Here is a 19381-nt window from a genome sequence, read left to right on the forward strand (position 1 = left end):
ATTATGATCATTTTGTATTCAACAATAGGAATGTGACTTTACATTTGTTCATTCCCTTCCTTATTCATTTACTGTGTTTTATCCCATAATTTAATCTTATGCTTTCCATTTGTCTTCTTATTGTAATAATAATAATAATTTGATATGATTATATTTCGGTTAAAATTTTGTTAATAATTGTGTAAATAATACATGATTATTAAGGTAATTTTATTAGCAAAATTCGATTTCATTCATTGCAATTTAAATGTGAATATATGCACAATAACTCAATTTGATTCTAAGAAAGTTGCAAATGATGATTAATATATGAGTTAAGATTTGGAACAAAGAAAAAAATAATTGAAATCGTTTTGTTTATTTTTCTCATTTAACTCTGTAAATATGTTCACCTATATTTTTAACTATGTAAATGCACTGGTAACATGTGCACTCTTTTATTCTATAATTTAATCTACGTTTGTCATTTGTTGTCTTATAATTGATAATAATTTTAATTGATTAAAGACTTAAATGTTAGGATTATATTTCAGTTAAAACTTAAAATAATTTTGATAATAATTGTATAATAATAGGTCAATATTAATGTCATATTTATGAGCATAATCTGATTTCATTGATTCTTCTTAACTCCTCTATACCCATTCTTATCCGTTGCATCTCAAATTATCGAAAGTTCTCATCTCATTCATTTTTCTTAAACATAAGATTTAATATATATATATATGAAGCTACAAACCATACATGATTGGTTATAAAGCCATATTTACTATTATCACAATTTTAATATGAAAATTATTTTTTGAGTAGCTCCCTATATATATAATCTTAAATAATAAAATTAATCCAAGTATTATGAATGTTGTTAGCTTGAAAAAACTATAACAAAAAAACTGAAAAAGTCTCTCTAAATTATAAACAGAGCTACAGTATTCCTTCTCCCATTTTCATTTTTGGATCATTGATGACTTTTTCAAGGTCTAAACCAGTATTCGATTCATCATTTTTTAGAGTAATATGAGCTTTATTCTATACTTGGCAAAAGAAAATGATAGAAGAAAAAAGTGTCTCAGACATATTATTTTAAAGGTGTAAATGGCTAATTTAATGTTTCTAGGAATTATATGTAAACGTAATTAATTTACCATTCCGCATAAAGATGGCAACAAAAATCGAACTGGTGGGTACCCATCCGACCCGAATTCAAATTTAATAGGGAAAATCTGAGTTTAAATTCCGGGTTCGTGTTCGGGTTTAGTATAGCAAAGACCCTAACCCTAACCCGCCCGAAGTAAGGTAATTCAATTTAAAATTGAAATTTCTATCATTTGCCAATTGTTTTTAATTTCTAATTTTACTTTACATACTATTGGATATTCAAATATGAAAGAAATGAAATAATACGAGAGAAAATATAAATGTTAGAGAAAAATTACACGAAAATAATATCATACTTTCCTTAATACTTTATCATTTTCGGGTTTTTTCCAGGTTCGGGATGATATTTTTATTTTCAACCCATTGAGTTCATGTTCGGATTTTGAATTTCAGATTTGAGTTTGGGTATTTGCAAACCCAAGCCACCCGGTTGCCATTCCTATTTCCTCGTAATGATATGTTCTTAACTTCTTATGATTGAATTGAATAATTGATAATAAATTGTAAAAATATAATTTATAACCAAACAGGAAACTTGCGTGTGCGTGATTATCTCAATATTCCTTATTTCCTTTCTTCAACAGTTCACCCCAACCAATTCCCAACTCAGTGTATTGGATAGTCTTCACCTTCTTCTTCTCCTCCCAAAACTGCGTCCATCATCAAAATTGACATAACTGAAATAAGCGATGCATCAAGGAGATTACACTTCCGCTCCATATTATCAATTCCCTCATCTCCAAAACCCTAATTACCCTTCTGATCCTATCACAAACCCTTACGCATCCGCACCCCCTTTCGCCTCCGATAACGCCCCTTACCCTCATAATCCCGATTATGCCCCTATCCCCACCCCACCTTCTCCCACCGCTCCACCGCAATCTCACCACCCTAATAGTAATTTCACACCCTTCAATTCTTCATCCCAACCTACCTCATTCCCTCCCTTTGAATCTCATCTCCCATACCAACCACCACAACCACAACAACTGCCACATCAGCACCAACAACCCAATCCAGTGCCACATCAGCACCTGCAACCACAATCTTATTATCCACCCTACGATCAGCAGCATCAGACGGCTCCAAATTACAACGCTTCACTACAGCCCCATCTTCCTCCAAACCCTAACCCCAATAATCCACTGTACTCGTCCTCATACTCTGCACCCTACACCCACTCTGGTTCCTTGGAAACCCAGTTCGAGAATCCGGTGAAATTTGACCAAGGTGGCGGCTATTTGGACGATGGTTACGGGAACTTTAACCGGAGCCGGTCCGATTTCTATGGTAAGCAGCCTCAGGACGAGGGCTATGGTGATGGAGTGTTTCCTTACGAAGGTGGGAAAGTGGAGCCTTATGGAGCACGTGGTACTGCTCCGAAATCGTCGACTTGGGCTGCTTTTGATGATTATGGAAGGTCTATTAGTTCTCCTTCAGCTGATAAAAAGCCATCTACAATGAGTAAGATTGTGAAAGCGGTGCCGAAGGTCGATGCAGCTGAAGATGTGAAATCTGGTGTGCAGAAGTTTCGAGTGAGGGTTTTGGCCGAGAATTTTGATCAGAGCAATATGGATGTCCTCTGTCAGGTTTGAATTAAGATAACTTTATGTTGCTAGTGTTGAATTTGTTTCCACATGCTTACTGAATGATAAATATGACATGTGGATTCTGAATCAGTGATTCTGTCAACGCTTATTCTTTCAGATTGGTTTAGATGGAATTCGTATGCTGGATCCACATACGAATCGGATGTTGAGAATTTATCCTATTGAGAACATAACAAGATGTGAAGTAAGCTTGTTGAATTGCTCAGTTACATTTTGACTATATCTTCACAATTAATTTTTGTGTCAATCTCATTGGGACATGTCTCAAATTGAATTTATACAGAAATTTGATTCATCTACCTTGGCGCTCTGGTCAAAGAGCTCGGTGGACATGGAGCCAAGACGAATCAGATTGCAATCCAATAGTTACACTACCAACTCACTTTTGGATACAGTGACTGCTGCTACTATACAGGTATTAAAGAATTTTGTACTTCTGTTGTGATCAGAGTTTTTAGCTGATGAATTAGATTTATAAGAATGGAAATTTTACTTGATGACATGATCTAGTTTTAGTTGCTTGCCTTGTATGAATTCAAATATGAAAGAAATGAAATAATACGAGAGAAAATATAAATGTTAGAGAAAAATTACACGAAAATAATATCATACTTTCCTTAATACTTTATCATTTTCGGGTTTTTTCCAGGTTCGGGATGATATTTTTATTTTCAACCCATTGAGTTCATGTTCGGATTTTGAATTTCAGATTTGAGTTTGGGTATTTGCAAACCCAAGCCACCCGGTTGCCATTCCTATTTCCTCGTAATGATATGTTCTTAACTTCTTATGATTGAATTGAATAATTGATAATAAATTGTAAAAATATAATTTATAACCAAACAGGAAACTTGCGTGTGCGTGATTATCTCAATATTCCTTATTTCCTTTCTTCAACAATTCACCCCAACCAATTCCCAACTCAGTGTATTGGATAGTCTTCACCTTCTTCTTCTCCTCCCAAAACTGCGTCCATCATCAAAATTGACATAACTGAAATAAGCGATGCATCAAGGAGATTACACTTCCGCTCCATATTATCAATTCCCTCATCTCCAAAACCCTAATTACCCTTCTGATCCTATCACAAACCCTTACGCATCCGCACCCCCTTTCGCCTCCGATAACGCCCCTTACCCTCATAATCCCGATTATGCCCCTATCCCCACCCCACCTTCTCCCACCGCTCCACCGCAATCTCACCACCCTAATAGTAATTTCACACCCTTCAATTCTTCATCCCAACCTACCTCATTCCCTCCCTTTGAATCTCATCTCCCATACCAACCACCACAACCACAACAACTGCCACATCAGCACCAACAACCCAATCCAGTGCCACATCAGCACCTGCAACCACAATCTTATTATCCACCCTACGATCAGCAGCATCAGACGGCTCCAAATTACAACGCTTCACTACAGCCCCATCTTCCTCCAAACCCTAACCCCAATAATCCACTGTACTCGTCCTCATACTCTGCACCCTACACCCACTCTGGTTCCTTGGAAACCCAGTTCGAGAATCCGGTGAAATTTGACCAAGGTGGCGGCTATTTGGACGATGGTTACGGGAACTTTAACCGGAGCCGGTCCGATTTCTATGGTAAGCAGCCTCAGGACGAGGGCTATGGTGATGGAGTGTTTCCTTACGAAGGTGGGAAAGTGGAGCCTTATGGAGCACGTGGTACTGCTCCGAAATCGTCGACTTGGGCTGCTTTTGATGATTATGGAAGGTCTATTAGTTCTCCTTCAGCTGCTAAAGAGCCATCTGCAATGAGTAAGATTGTGAAAGCGGTGCCGAAGGCTGATGCAGCTGAAGATGTGAAATCTGGTGTGCAGAAGTTTCGAGTGAGGGTTTTGGCCGAGAATTTTGATCAGAGCAATATGGATGTCCTCTGTCAGGTTTGAATTAAGATAACTTTATGTTGCTAGTGTTGAATTTGTTTCCACATGCTTACTGAATGATAAATATGACATGTGGATTCTGAATCAGTGATTCTGTCAACGCTTATTCTTTCAGATTGGTTTAGATGGAATTCGTATGCTGGATCCACATACGAATCGGATGTTGAGAATTTATCCTATTGAGAACATAACAAGATGTGAAGTAAGCTTGTTGAATTTGACTATATCTTCACAGTTAATTTGTGATCAATCTCATTGGAACATGTCTCTTATTGAATTTATACAGAAATTTGATTCATCTACCTTGGCATTCTGGTCAAAGAGCTCGGTGGACATGGAGCCAAGACGAATCAGATTGCAATCCAATAGTTACACTACCAATACACTTTTGGATACAGTGACTGCTGCTACTATACAGGTATTAAAGAATTTTGTACTTCTGTTGTGATCAGAGTTTTTAGCTGATGAATTAGATTTATAAGAATGGAAATTTTACTTGATGACATGATCTAGTTTTAGTTGCTTGCCTTGTATGAGTTGCAATGTATAGTGTACGTTCAAGGCCATGTTTTTACTCATGACATGACTTGTTTTTTATTATTTGAAGATTCTGACATGATGATTGTTTGTGTGCCATTTGTTTTTTACTTTTACATGTGTTTGTCGGAAATAGTGTTGGTTATTTTGACTACCCTAATACTCATGTACATTGCCGATTGTTGTTGTTTAACATCTACATTTGACCATGTCCTTTGAACTGAACCATAGTCTATGCTTCTTCCTAGGAATTATAAAAAGGCACCAGTTAGATAAATACCCAAACATTTTGTGGATCTGAGTAGGGCTGGAAACGAGTCGAACCAGAGTTCAGCTCGATAAGGATTGGCTCAGCTCGAAACTTGACTCGAGTTCGATACGAGTTATTTTTTTAGCTCGAATTCGACTCGGTTAAAGTTCGCGAACGGTTCGGTTCAGTTCGAATGGTTCATTTTGACAACTCAAATAATTAATTAAAATTTGAAAAATACTTCAAAAGGTTATATATATAAATATAATCTTTTTTATATATATAATAACAATAAATATAAAAAATAATGTATGAGTCATAATAAACATAAAAATTAGTTTATATAAATAAATAAATAATTATATATATATATATATATATCGAGCTAGCTTATGAATCTAACGAGTCGAACTATATCCAACTCAAGTTCGGCTCATTTATTTAACGAGCTTAATTTCTTGCTCAAGTTCAGCTCATTTGGTTCATGAACCAAATTTATCGAGTTAAATAACGAATCGAGTTTCGAACGAATACCGAGTTGGTTCGGTTCATTGTCAGCCCTAGATCTGAGTGTATTTTCTCGTTATATTTTTTATTTGTTCTCTTTGCCATTTTAGGAAGACAAAATATATGGAATGTAAGTTTAGCAAGAGGTGGACAAAACATACTGTAGAGATAAAGATTGGAGATCATATCTTACAACAAATAACTAAATTTAAGTATTTTGGGTCAATTATACAACATGATGAGTAAATTGAGCGAGATTTAAACCATACAATTCAAGCAAGGTGGATGAAATGGAATAGTGCATTAGGGATCATATGTGATAGAAATGTGTCAGTCAAGCTTAAGGTGAAATCTTGCCGCACAATTATAAGACCTGTAATGTTATGAGATTGAGTGTTAGGTAGTAAAAGGTCAACAAGAGAATAAACTCAGTGTAGCTGAGATAAGAATTTTGTGTTGAATGAGTGGATACACTAGTAAGGATAGGATTAGGAATGAAAGTATTAGGTTGAAAGTTTTAGTTTCTCCTAAAGTAGGACTAAGACTTGGTTGTTGTTGTATGTCTCATGCAATAACTAAAAAAATCATTATTACATGAATGCAGGCCTGTTCCTAATATATTTTAACTCACTCTGTAAAGGTTTTCTGTTTTCTACTCATATAGCTTATAGTCTTCATTTCGCCCTGGTCCTTGTTGCCTGTCAAGTTATGTGAAATTGTTTTTCATTAGTGTGAATTATTTATTCTGACATAATCTCCCCTTGTTGTTTTCAAAATGCAGTTCAAAGAAATGGGTGGCAGTAGGAGACCTGCTGAACCTTTGAGAACAAATGAACAGCCTACAGAAAAAAAGAAAGGACTTGGTGATTGGATGAACTTGATTAAACCTGCTAATGAAGAGAAGGACCATTGGGTAACATTAGATGCAAATGAGTTTTCATGTTCTATTTCTCATACCGTTACACAATCCCTGAAAATATGCTTCTAATGTTTCAGCAGAAAATTTTCCTTTGAACTATTTTTTTTATTACTTCAATGTTCCAATATATTGATGGTTGGTTGTGATTGTTGGGACGACTTTGATTTTTTGTTGCAATTAATTTTGTCAATTTATTATTTTGATAAAGCTACCGTGTCTGGTCCTTTCACTCTTGGAAAGTGCCAAATGTCGTCTGATCTCCAAGAAAATGAATTATCAACTGTATTTATCTACATCAACTTTAACTTGGTCCATTTTCCCCATGTATTCTTGTACTCAATTCTAGTTCTTATTTATGTATAGGTTCCAGATGAAGCAGTCTCAAAATGTACAGGATGTGGCAGTGATTTTGGGGCATTTAATCGCAGGGTTGATCTCATGTTTCTTTACTCAAGTTACGTTTTTGTTTCTTGTTCTTGGATGCTAATGTTTGATCATCTATGCTTTTGACAGCATCACTGTAGGAACTGTGGTGATATTTTCTGCGACAAATGTACACATGGTAGAATTGCTCTAACTGCAGAGGAGAATGCTCAGCCAGTGCGAGTTTGTGACCGATGTTTGGTATGTGTAATGTTTGTTGATTTTCTGTTTATTCCTTTTCCATCAACCAATGCATGATGTTTTTGCTTTCGTAATTGCTTTGTGCTACTAAATGGAATTCCAATACTAGGGTTTTTTGGTCTGCCAGTGGCCTTCTTTTCCCCATTGTTCCTCTTTTCATTTGTCAATTTATTTGGAATCATTTCTTGAAACTGGACTACATGTTATGCAATATATTTTTGGTTAATTGTGAGTTATCTGCTTCAACTTTAGACTTCTAGCTCTTAGTAAAAAAAACCTTCCAGTTCTAGTAATTTATTCCTTGAATGTTAATTTGGGCATTTTATCTGCTTGATCATTAAAGACTAACACTTAGCAAATCACATTTTCCTGAAATTTTGAGTAAAATTTTTACAGATCAATTTATCTGCGCGATCTTTATACAACCTTACTTCTCAATAGTGTAGTATTTGGATTGGGAGAAAAAAATGTCAATACATGGTGTTAAAGTTGAAAAGGAGTATTCACAAAATAGTTTATCCGTAAATGCTTTAAGTTCAGGTGGATAATTTGGTGTCATTAAAACTTCATTGGGTATTTTGCTAAAGGCTAAATGTTGAAGCGGGTGGTATGCAATTTGACCTTACATTTTTAAGTACTGTTGTTATATGTGCATTGGAAGGGCCGTGATCTTATTGTTCTTTTACAATTTAGGCTGAAGTGACTCAGAGGTTGAGTAATGCTAAGGAGTCATCAAGTAAACCTGTGGTGCAGAGTCATGAGGATCTTGCGAGGAAGCTTCAGGTTAGAAGGGGCACACAATAATGTGTTTGTGTCTTGTTTCTATTGCTAAGCACACATTAGATGATAGCAATTTGTTTTTGTTGGTGAATTTTTTGTAGGAGGAGCTGGAGAGGAATCGAAAGGCATCAGGTATTGTAATTTCAACTATGGGAGGCTGGTTTGTAAAGTTGTTGTATAGTTTGATTCATAAATTGTCAAACAAGGTAGCAGGTTTCAATGAGAATCTGTTATGAGGGCAGTTTAGTTGGAATAGCTGAATTTTTTGAATTAAGATATGGAAATCAATTTCTGGCTCATTTAATTGAAATTTGGTTCACAGGCTCCAAATCGGATGGATCTGGAAGACGAATGAAGGAAGTTGCATGTCCTATTTGCACTGTCCATCTACAGGTTGGAATTCTATAGCTTAATTTGTTATTAATCACTTCTCACTCCTCTCCCACATTTAGATCAACATGACAAGTGGCTTCATTGTGGGATTATTGCAGGTCCAGGTACCTAGCTCAGGTTCTGAGACCATAGAGTGTGGAGTTTGCCAGCACCCATTTCTTGTGAGCTCTCATTGAGTTCAGAGTCTATTTCAAAGTGACGTAAATTCAATTATTTTACTGTTCAATCCTTTGTCCTGAGATTTTTTGGGGTACTTTTGGCTTGGCCTGTATACGTTTGAAGTGTTTTTTTATCCTACTGAAATGATGCTCCAATTCGATTGTCTTTTTTGTATAAAATAGTTGCTGAACATACCTGATACATGCATAGCTGTGACTTGTGACAATTTCGATGAAATTCACTGATTTGAGACTAAATGGTAGCTCTGTTAACATTGAGGTTCAGTAATATTTACCGATTGGTCAACGAATCTTTAACCTGGGTGGTTTCAAGTTTAAACTTCTTTGCTTTGTGTGACTGATTAGCTGAATTTAAGTAGTTATATTTGCACGTTTTGATTGAAGATCCACCATGGGCAGACCATATGCACAGATCTAATATTGTCAATTTCACAACCATTGTCTCACCGTCGAAGCTGCCATGGAGTATGATGTGAAGTGGAATTGAGAAAGGAGCATTTTTCTATATAATTATAATTATTCTTAATTTCTATAAAATTAATTTACGTAAGGATTACATAATTGTTGGAATTATAATATCTGTATCATTCGCAGGATATGGCCAATTTATAAATACCACTGCCTTATAGACTGACTGAGAGGATATTTTTGGGGTCTGCTCCCAAAAAAACTAATAGTCCTGAGATTCTAAGATATAGCCTTACATGTATCTATTTACACATCAAATAATTATCTACTACAAAAACAACACCTAATAATTCTGCTGAATACATATTAATACATCAATTGAGAATAATAGTAGAGGTCTCTATTGTGCAAACTACTCATATTCTACTGTGCCAGATATTTTCTCCAAAAACAGCAATAAGTTAGGGGCTGTGAAAGGTTAAGGTTGAGGATTCTATATTTGTGTCATGGAAACTTAATTGAAAAACTATAATAACCAAAAGCACATACTTATTCTTTAATACATTAGTCTCAAAACTCTCTGGGGACGTAGAACCTGTTAACAATGTCAATCAATTCAACCAAATTATATATTCCTTTTTATTACTGAAAGGCTTCAATTATGGTGTTGGCGTCTCTATAATCACTTGAGAGGGAGTTGTTGTTCTTAGATAACTTTTAATTAATAATCTTGTTTTTTGTTTAAAAAATAATCCTAAGACCATTCATGAAAATATTATCATTACGCATTAACCATCATGACCAAATGACTTTAGTTTTTTGCATAAGGAGGTATCCCAGGTAAAACTAGACTAATCCTCATGCTTGCGGTTACCATTTGAACTAGCTATGTGGTAGACAATTTTTCACTCTAAGTTCCTTCATGGTTCCAAGACATGGCATCTCTGTCCACATCCCATAAGTCCAGGTCAAACGTTGAACAAGAAAGGTTCAACTCATATAGTTGTTGATCACACTCGGATAGCTAGACTAACTAGATAAAGGATGGCATTGATCAGACATGGTCTTGTTAACAATACACAAGACCACAGTCTGTCGCGCTGCTGAACATAATTATCATTCCGCCTTCACAACACATATTTCTCCTACAATGCTGACCTCGCCATCCATACTGCCCGCTACCATACAATGAGAATAGGCCAATAATATGGTTACAATAACATGGATAAACTACAAGTCAACCTTTCTAGATAAAGCACTGTATCAACTTAGGTACGGATGTGCCAGAACCGTCTTACACAGATAAAACAGTCCACACTTATCTGGGCAGACCATTACCCTTAATAAATGAAAATTGTGGCGGTACCAATTGACAGATGAATTTAGCTTCAGCTGTACTTATCTTTATCATTTAGTTATATTTTATTTTATTAGGATTTTACCTATATAATAAAGTACATTAACTAGTCATGACAAAGTGGATGGTTGTTGTATGATCACCTATGGTCCATCCCACAAGTTATAAACTCCAGCTGTTGCCCAAAGGATAGATGAAGATGTCTTCGATCACTTATCCTTTTTAACTATTTGCCGATGAGGGTATGGCTACTAGGGACCATGGAAAGGATGTGACATTCATAACTTTAAACTTAGAAACAAACTGTTAATATGAAACAGTTGCTGAGTTGATGGAGTAAAACTCAGTTAGTTTAAGTTAATTTGAATTAACTTTAATTATGTCTATTTTTATCATTTTAAGTTCATTATATTTTATTTTATTGTTATCCTTCTTCTTTGTAATGTTATTGTCTATATGATAAATTGCATGGATAATTGTATAATTACCTATAGGCTATAGTCCATCCCACCAATTATAAACTCCACTGGTGGCCCATAAGATTATGAGACCATGGAAGGGAGATCATATTCATAACTCAACTTAGAAACAAACTATTAATACTCTTTAACCGACCTCCTTCTTTACTTAGAAGGGTTTTTATGCTTTGCTGGTATTGCCTAGTCCATGTCTTGTCGCTTTCGTCATTTTTTTTAATTAGGTTGACCTTCCAAACATGATCGACATGTACAACCGTGTAAACCAAGTCTTATTTGCTCGGTTGTAGGCCTATTTCCTAATGGCCAGAAGATGTTTACCAGTCATCACAACAAACAGATTTAAGAAAGCAAGTTGAATAAAACTGAACTAAAAGGGTAAGTGAAACAGTTCTTGATAAGTGTATGGTTCAAAGAAATACGAATCAATAAGTGCTTAATGAGTTGGTTGAACTACTGTGCTGCCTGTGCAACTCATGTTGTATGCATGTGCTTGTGTTCCAATTACCCGTATATGCATTCAAGTGTTGCTCTAAATAGCAATTAATGAGTTATCGTTGTTTGGTATAGCTGGATCGATGATCTTAAGTATAAATAAAGATTGTAACCTAACTCTTTGGTCTATCACTCTTTATTGTTTTTCTTAAATATATAGAAGAGGAAGAGACCAATAGCTAAACTTAACTCTTATGGCTTCAATATGTGCCCCACTTATCCTTCGTTTTATATTATTAGTACTTGTTTCATGTAAAATAATGGCCCTATTGAAACTGCCACAAAATGTTTCAGTTCCAGCAGTGTTTGTGTTTGGAGATTCAATCGTGGATACTGGCAATAACAACAACAACATGGAAACATCAGCACGATGTAATTTTCCACCATATGGGAAAGATTTAAGAGGAGGGATTCCAACTGGGAGATTTAGTAACGGAAAAGTTCCATCTGACCTTATAGGTACGCCATTGCTCTTTTTGTTCCTTGTTTTGTTTGTGTTGTACATGTGGGAACTAGCTAAACTCCTCCTCGTTGGTGAGTACATTATACAATATGTGATTCCTGTTGGTCTCAGTAGTAATCATACACATCATATTCTCTATAGAGAAATTTAGTGAAAACTTTTTAAATCATATTTAGTGTATCAAGCCAATCAAAATATATTAATTAATTGCAAAAAAAATTATAAAATATATAAATTAATATTTTATATTATTTTGAGAAATATTATTAATTAGGGATGTGAGAACATAATATTTTTGGTACAGAATCCTTGTCCATTATAATATGCTGGTATTCCGTATTGTAGAGGTAGAGGAGAAAGTGAACAAAATTGCATTGATTATTATGTAAGGAATGTGAATATAATATTTTAAGCATAAGTTGTAAATGTCTGTATATCATATAATTGATTATAATTCATATATTTAAGTAATTCAATAATAAATAATTGGAAATACTCAAATAGATTATGGGATATTTACAAAGAATAAAGAAATTGTATTCTCCTATATTTAAAAGTGATTTAATTAGGGATTATGACGTATTGTTATTTAGTGTTGCTAAATAACAATACACTTGAAAATTCATATTAACCTTATCTACGATGAGCTATTTTATAAAGTAACAAGCCCACAACAACTTCATTGTTACATATCTCCTCATTAAATGTTTGTTATCTAAGGTCTTTCGCCATCATATTGCTCACGTGAATATTATATCATTTGATGATATGTTACTTCAATCAAAGTTTATATTTGGGTGCTACTTTGGTATAAATATATATACAAATATATTTTTCGGTAGAACAAAGTTTATGTTTTAGTATTATTTTGAAATCTATTTACCAGGATCTCTACATAGTAAAATATGACCATTTGAAAAATGACATGTATAGTCACCTTCATATGATTTTTATGTCACACATTTTATGGTTGATCTATGTCGTTTAGTTGTGTTAATATTAGTGATTATTTATAAGAAAGTCACTTTATATATTAATATAACTAATGGAAGAGATAAAAATATGTCTAAGGTTTATAATGACATATTTTTGAGTTGATAAAGTCCAATATATTTGTAAAATTACATATGTAACTAGTGAGAGATTGTTATAAACTTTGAATACATATGCAATTTTTAAATATGTTAGGACCTTTATTTTTATTAGTAAAATTAAAGTAATCTATTTCAAGTAAGATTTATGTCTATAGGCATAATTGTTATGAAAATTATTGTATATATACCAACAACCATATTTATATTCTTATGATGGGTAACATTAGAAATAAGAAATTACAAGCTTCTCTTCATGAATGAATGTGAATTCAAATGGACATCACTTTTTGGAAGAATATGTGATTCTTATAAATAAAGGTTATACTCCCTGAATTGTAGATACATAAGACAATACTAATAAATCAATTATTTTCATTCCATTAGAAGATGAACTAATACTAATGGTAAACTATAATTGGAAGACCATATAACTCACATATATGGACATGTATTTGGATATAAGAGCAAGACTATGGACAACCAAATTTATTCATCATATTCCCTTAAGTATATTAAGGTACACTTCTACCATATATATAATCTTCATAATTTAATATGAAAGATCTTAACTATATAATAATACTGTTCGTCATATTTAGTTTTCATATTTAAAAAAATCTCTCATTTTAAGTTTTTCGAACACGTAATCCATGTAAACACTTACTGAGATTAGTTTCTTCAAGGATAAAAAAGGTTCTCCAAAATAAAAATAAAGCAAAGACAAAAATAAAATAAATAAACGAATATGACATATTTTAATTTATAAAATTGTTCTATCTTTAAAATACTATCTCCTACAAACTCATGAAAAGTGAATATATATATATATATATATATATATATATATATATTTATCTTGATATATTATGATGCTTCTTTGAAAATTTGAAAAACTTAAAATCTATATATATTATATATATATATATATATTACTTGTGTGTTTTGATATACATGTATAAAGTGCCAATCATATAATTTAGGCAAAATTTCCTGAATTTATTTGTTTCCAATATATTTTCAGCTGAAGAATTTGGCATTAAAGAGTTCCTACCGGCATACTTGGATCCTAATCTCCAATCTAGTGAGTTGGCCACCGGTGTGTGCTTTGCATCAGGTGGTTCAGGTTATGATCCTTTAACATCCCAATTGGCGGTACGCTTATTTTCAGTTCCAATTTTCTCTACCAAAGTTTGAGAAAATAAAACATTGTATTCATTATGAAGGAGAAAGATATAAAATCAAATTAATGGACCCTACTGAAATAATGATAAGTCATTTATACTTTAATAATTTTTATTTTCCCTTTTTTTATTTAATAGCATTAAGAGAAGGGTTCCTTCATGTATTCTATGATCCTTTCTAACTTTTGTTACTTAATTGATTAAAACCAGGGTGCTATACCATTATCTGGTCAAGTAGACATGTTCAAAGAATACATAGTGAAGCTACAAGGACTCATAGGGGAGGACAGAACAACCTTCATCTTAGCCAACAGTCTTTTTTTTGTGGTATTAGGATCCAATGACATTTCCAACACATACTTTTTATCTCGTATTAGACAACTACAATATGATATTCCTTCTTACACTGACATTATGGTCAACTCAGCTTCTAATTTTTTAGAGGTAAGCATTATCATGATTCTATTCACCTCAACAAATAGATCTCAATAACATACACTCTTATTAAGAGATGTAATATTTTTTTATGCACTGTTGGCAAATCTTAATAACAAACAATATATAAATATTAAGCTCTATAATTATTAATTATCTTCAGATTTTTCTAACTCGAAAATCTCAATACCATACAGGAAATATATGAACTAGGTGCACGTAGAATTGGAGTATTCAGTGCACCCCCGGTTGGGTGTGTTCCATTTCAGAGAACAATGGCAGGAGGATTGGAAAGAAAATGTGTAGAGAATTACAACAATGCAATACAGTTATTTAACAGTAAACTGTCAAAGCAAATAGATTCCCTAAGTCACAACTTTCCAAATACCAGGATTACATACATGGATGTTTACACCCCTCTGCTTGATATCATTCTAAACCCCCAAAAATACGGTAATTATGGTTATGTTTATTTAACACAATTTTTAAAACTTTAGGAAAAAAGGTGTGGAAACTTATTTATCACTTTAACCGTATCAATTTTGAAAAATTCACGAATTGAACATTAGAAAAATTTCACTGTCTAATTGCAGGCCATAAAGTCGGAGATAGAGGGTGCTGTGGCACAGGCACAATAGAGGTTACATTTTCATGCAACTATTTGAATCCTACGTGTCCCAACGTATTGGATTATGTGTTTTGGGACGGTTTCCACCCAACTGAAAGCGTTTACAGAAAAATTGTGGTCTCTGTTCTAAACAAATATTTATATCAGCTACTGTGAGGAAACGTGAGGCAACTTTCCGGTTTTGTTATATACCAATAACATGATTCTAAAGCTTTTCATTTTATTTTATTTCTTTCCAAAACTTAACTCGCAAATATAAGTTTTTATATGATTTGAATAATTGTAATCCAAAAATATTTACTACAGGTCATTCTACCCGAGTAAACCATTATCTCTCGGAGTAATTTATAAATATTCACCGTAACAATGTTATTTACATAAAGTATTTGTAATCTTAAAAAATAGTTGAATGATTTATATTTTTTAAATAGTATATGAAAAATGTTTTAATGAATTATAGCCTTTTAAAAAGGTTTAAAATTCTAATGACATTAAATGTAAGAGTATACTAAGACAACATCAAGCATAATATGGGAGGTCTGATTCCTATATATGATGGGTACAGAAAAATTTTGTTGATTGAAAGAAAACTCACCTTAATTATCACTATATTCTGAAAGGAACTAGCGTGTAGTTATATGTTGGTAAGTAAGTTGTTTCATGTATATCTTATTTTCTTGAGAATAATTTAAATATTTGTTAAATTATTTCTCTCATAATCATTTAGTTTTGAGATAGAACCATATTATCAAAACCAAAACCCAACTTTTTTCTAGTTATCATGGACCAAAAGACGCTCTTATGTTAGGTAATCATTTACCTGATCCTATAGACTTATATGGATGGGTCACGTTGGAAAGTAAGTTTCACATTGTTTATCTTATTATATTGGAAATGATTTAGATACATATTGATTTAATTCTCTCATTCCCAATTTATTTTGAGATAAAACCTTAACATTATCCACTACACCTTATTAAAATATTAGGTAAGAGTACGATAAAAAGAAGTCAGTGTACAAAAGTATCCTTAATTTGTGGTTGGATAGAGTTATTGATATTAAAAACACATGATGTTCGGGAAAAGGGTTTGTTACACAATTTTCATTGATGTACTTGTGTTGATATAAAAAAACTCCTTCAATGGACAAATTTTAGAGTTTGCTACACAAATTGTGACAAGTAAAAGTTGTTACTTGATTTTTATAGATGTGTTGAAGATATAAGTAGAGAAAAAATATGAAAAATAAGAGATATTTAAATAATAAATTGTTGTAAGAAACATCGTTAAAAATTAAGTTATTGAAATCCTAAAATTTCTGAAATCATTTGGCCAGCCTCCTATCTATGGTTGGATCAAAGTGAACATGATAGTGCGACACATGGCACTCTGGCCTGGCAGGTGGTGGTGAAATATTCAGGGATCACAATGATAATTTCTTAGATGGTTTCACTACTTACATGGGAATTCAGCATGCTATTTTTGCTGAATTTCAATATGCTCTAACTGCAGTTGAGATAACTTATAATAAAGGTTGGAGATCTCTTTGGTTCGAATGTGACTCCTCTCTAGTGGTAGATATTTTCAAGGAAAAAGCTAATACTCCTTAGCAACTGTTAAACAAATGGTCTCTTTGCAAGATTAAGATCTCCTCTATGTGCTTCAAAATATCCTATATTTACACATAAGGCAACAATTGTTGCTGACAAACTGGTTGCTCAGGGCATCAATGTTAGATCCAACTTATGGTGGAATGAAATTCCTAGCCTCGTAAAAGCTGAATTTGCTAGGAATAAGTTAGGATTACCTCACGACAAATTTAGGAACTTGTCACTCTATTGTACTTTTCCTTTTTTATAAATATATTTCCTTAGGTGCAGTTGCACCTTTGGTTTAAAAAAAATACAAAAATTACAACCGATGACTTCATGGAAAAAACAACAATTGTTTACAATTATCTAACATGAATTTCTTGTAATAGCAAGGAGCGGTGCAATGAATTGTCATGAGAGAGGCATTACTAACTTTTTTACATTGTTGCTACTAGATTATATAGCTTCTGTGGTTTGGTCTAATTTTCTTATATTCCTTCTTTAAAACAAGTTCACAAAATTAATCACATCAAGTTTTTTGCATAGAGGTATCCCGGGTAAAACCAGACTCATCCTCATGCTTGAGGTTACCATTTGAACTGGCCATGTGGTGGCCAATTTTTACTCCATACACATGATAAGCATTCTTGTCCTCTCACTTTTATTCCCAACCAAATTAGATGAGAGAATCAATAATACATTAATTTAGTTTAAGGCCTATTGGATTCTCAAATAAATTCTTGAGAGCAATATTTATTAAAAGGATGATAACGACTTAGTGGTATAGTAATTACTTATTCTTGAGGTCATGGGTTCGAGTCGCGGAAGGCTCACTTTGGAGGGGAATAAAATACTACAGGGAATATTTAAGCTTAATATGAAAGTGTGGCGGGTAACGATTGATAGATGAATTTAGCTTCAGTTGTGCTTATCTTTATCATTTTATGTTTGGTTATATTTTATTTTATTAGGATTTTCCCTGTATAATAAATTACATTAACTAATCATGACAAAGTGGATGGTTGTATGATCCACCTATGGTCCATCCCACTAGTTATAACTTATAAGCTCCAGTTGTAGCCCCAATATTACTTATCAATTTTTACTATTGGCCAGTGAGAGTATGGCTACTAGGGGCCATGCATGGAAAGGATATGACATTCATAACTTTAAACTTAGAAAGTAAAATTCAATTATTTTAAGTTAATTTGAATTAACTTTAATTATGTATATTTTTATCATTTTAGATTTGTGTTGAATGCCAAAATGATCATAACATATATACCTAACTATTTCGTGGTATTTTAACTCTTTAGTCAACTCAAATTCATGATTTTATACTCTTACATGACAAAAGCTTGTTAATTGGCCAAATATCATCATTGAAGTGATTATGTAGGCTTAAACTAAAGGAATAACCGAAAAAGCTAAGTTTTCAGGAAAAGATCAACCAAGCTCAATGCAGGAATCAGATTGAGCAGATCAAGCAACATCTAAAACCTGCACTCAGCACCGAAGCCACGCTCAGTGGCAGAATACTCGCGCCCAATGCAAATCCCGCGCATCATGAGTTAGTTGCACTCAAAGCAACTGAAAAGTTAGCCCTGGCTAGTCGAAGAGTTGCACTCGGGGCACATGTAGTGCAAATGACATCATGTAGACACTATTTAATGAGGCTTAATTCGAGCTATTGGATACACACTTGAGGTGTTTCTTTGTAGGACATTTTTTCTGAGTTTTTAACAGAGTTTAGCTCAATAAGATCATGACAATTTAATGTAAGTATTACATGGGTTAATTTATGCTCATTTGTGATGGTTCTACCACCCACGAGTTATGTTTTTATTCTTATCTTACTTATATTGTGTGAATATGAGTAGATAAGTTCTTCATTTGTTGGGATTGAATGCAGTACAAGTTTGATGTATACACATTGATTCATCTTTTATCAATTCATGAAGTTTTGATTCTTTTGAGTTATATATATATATATACATTGTCGCGACCCGATTTTCGGTTGGAAGACCGGCTCTACGACTTGGGAGGAGGCGAACTCGATTTCTACCTCTCCCGATTGATTTGGAGTCGCCACTACGTTTTTTGCGGTTAAAACGTAGAAAACTTTATAGTAAGCCCTATTAGGATAATATGGTCTTTAAGCAGAGATTCTGAGCTCGGGAGTCGATTACGGATCGGGGAAGGTATTAGCACCCCATCCGCCCATATTAAAACGGTACCCTCGCTAATAACATGGACTTTTATACCCTTAACAAATATTTATTTAGAAATTAATTATCATAACAAAATATTTTTATTTTTTATTATTGAGCCTGACAATATTGACTTTGGTCCTACGTACCCCTATTAGGGGGATCAAGGCTTACGTA

The 19381-nt window shown here is 33.5% G+C and overlaps 2 protein-coding genes across 3 annotated transcripts; both read left to right on the top strand.

Moving 5' to 3' along the window:
- On the top strand, positions 1688-9039 carry LOC109352109 (protein FREE1-like). 2 transcript variants are annotated; one of them, XM_019593924.1, is made up of 11 exons: positions 1689-2177; positions 4074-4673; positions 4792-4878; positions 4963-5094; positions 6752-6883; positions 7253-7318; positions 7403-7513; positions 8207-8296; positions 8395-8425; positions 8616-8686; positions 8785-9039. In XM_019593924.1, exons 1-11 carry the CDS (start codon positions 1848-1850, stop codon positions 8860-8862), a joined length of 1728 nt encoding a protein of 575 aa, XP_019449469.1. In that variant the 5' UTR covers positions 1689-1847; the 3' UTR covers positions 8863-9039. The 2 variants fall into 2 exon arrangements, with proteins under 2 accessions (XP_019449470.1, XP_019449469.1); XM_019593925.1 differs by lacking the exons at positions 4074-4673; positions 4792-4878; positions 4963-5094 and adding exons at positions 2866-2952; positions 3052-3183 and having other exon boundaries at positions 1688-2747.
- Positions 11748-15760, top strand: LOC109352110 (GDSL esterase/lipase EXL1-like). Its single transcript, XM_019593926.1, has 5 exons — positions 11748-12060; positions 14180-14310; positions 14550-14783; positions 14972-15227; positions 15368-15760. The coding sequence occupies exons 1-5, from the start codon at positions 11796-11798 to the stop codon at positions 15556-15558; spliced, it is 1077 nt and encodes a 358-aa protein (XP_019449471.1). The 5' UTR covers positions 11748-11795; the 3' UTR covers positions 15559-15760.

This window comes from Lupinus angustifolius, chromosome LG07 (genome assembly GCF_001865875.1).
Source record: "Lupinus angustifolius cultivar Tanjil chromosome LG07, LupAngTanjil_v1.0, whole genome shotgun sequence".
NCBI classification, from domain to species: Eukaryota; Viridiplantae; Streptophyta; class Magnoliopsida; order Fabales; family Fabaceae; genus Lupinus; species Lupinus angustifolius.

Bases quoted from the DNA above. Each gene is read 5' to 3' on its own strand.
- LOC109352109 (XM_019593924.1), top strand. From the start codon at position 1,848: ATGCATCAAGGAGATTACACTTCCGCTCCATATTATCAATTCCCTCAT. The intron at 5,095-6,751 runs GTATTAAAGAAT...TTCAAAATGCAG, and splicing joins TGACTGCTGCTACTATACAG to TTCAAAGAAATGGGTGGCAG. The intron at 8,297-8,394 runs GTTAGAAGGGGC...AATTTTTTGTAG, and splicing joins ATCTTGCGAGGAAGCTTCAG to GAGGAGCTGGAGAGGAATCG.
- LOC109352110 (XM_019593926.1), top strand. From the start codon at position 11,796: ATGGCTTCAATATGTGCCCCACTTATCCTTCGTTTTATATTATTAGTA. The intron at 14,311-14,549 runs GTACGCTTATTT...GATTAAAACCAG, and splicing joins CTTTAACATCCCAATTGGCG to GGTGCTATACCATTATCTGG. The intron at 14,784-14,971 runs GTAAGCATTATC...AATACCATACAG, and splicing joins CAGCTTCTAATTTTTTAGAG to GAAATATATGAACTAGGTGC.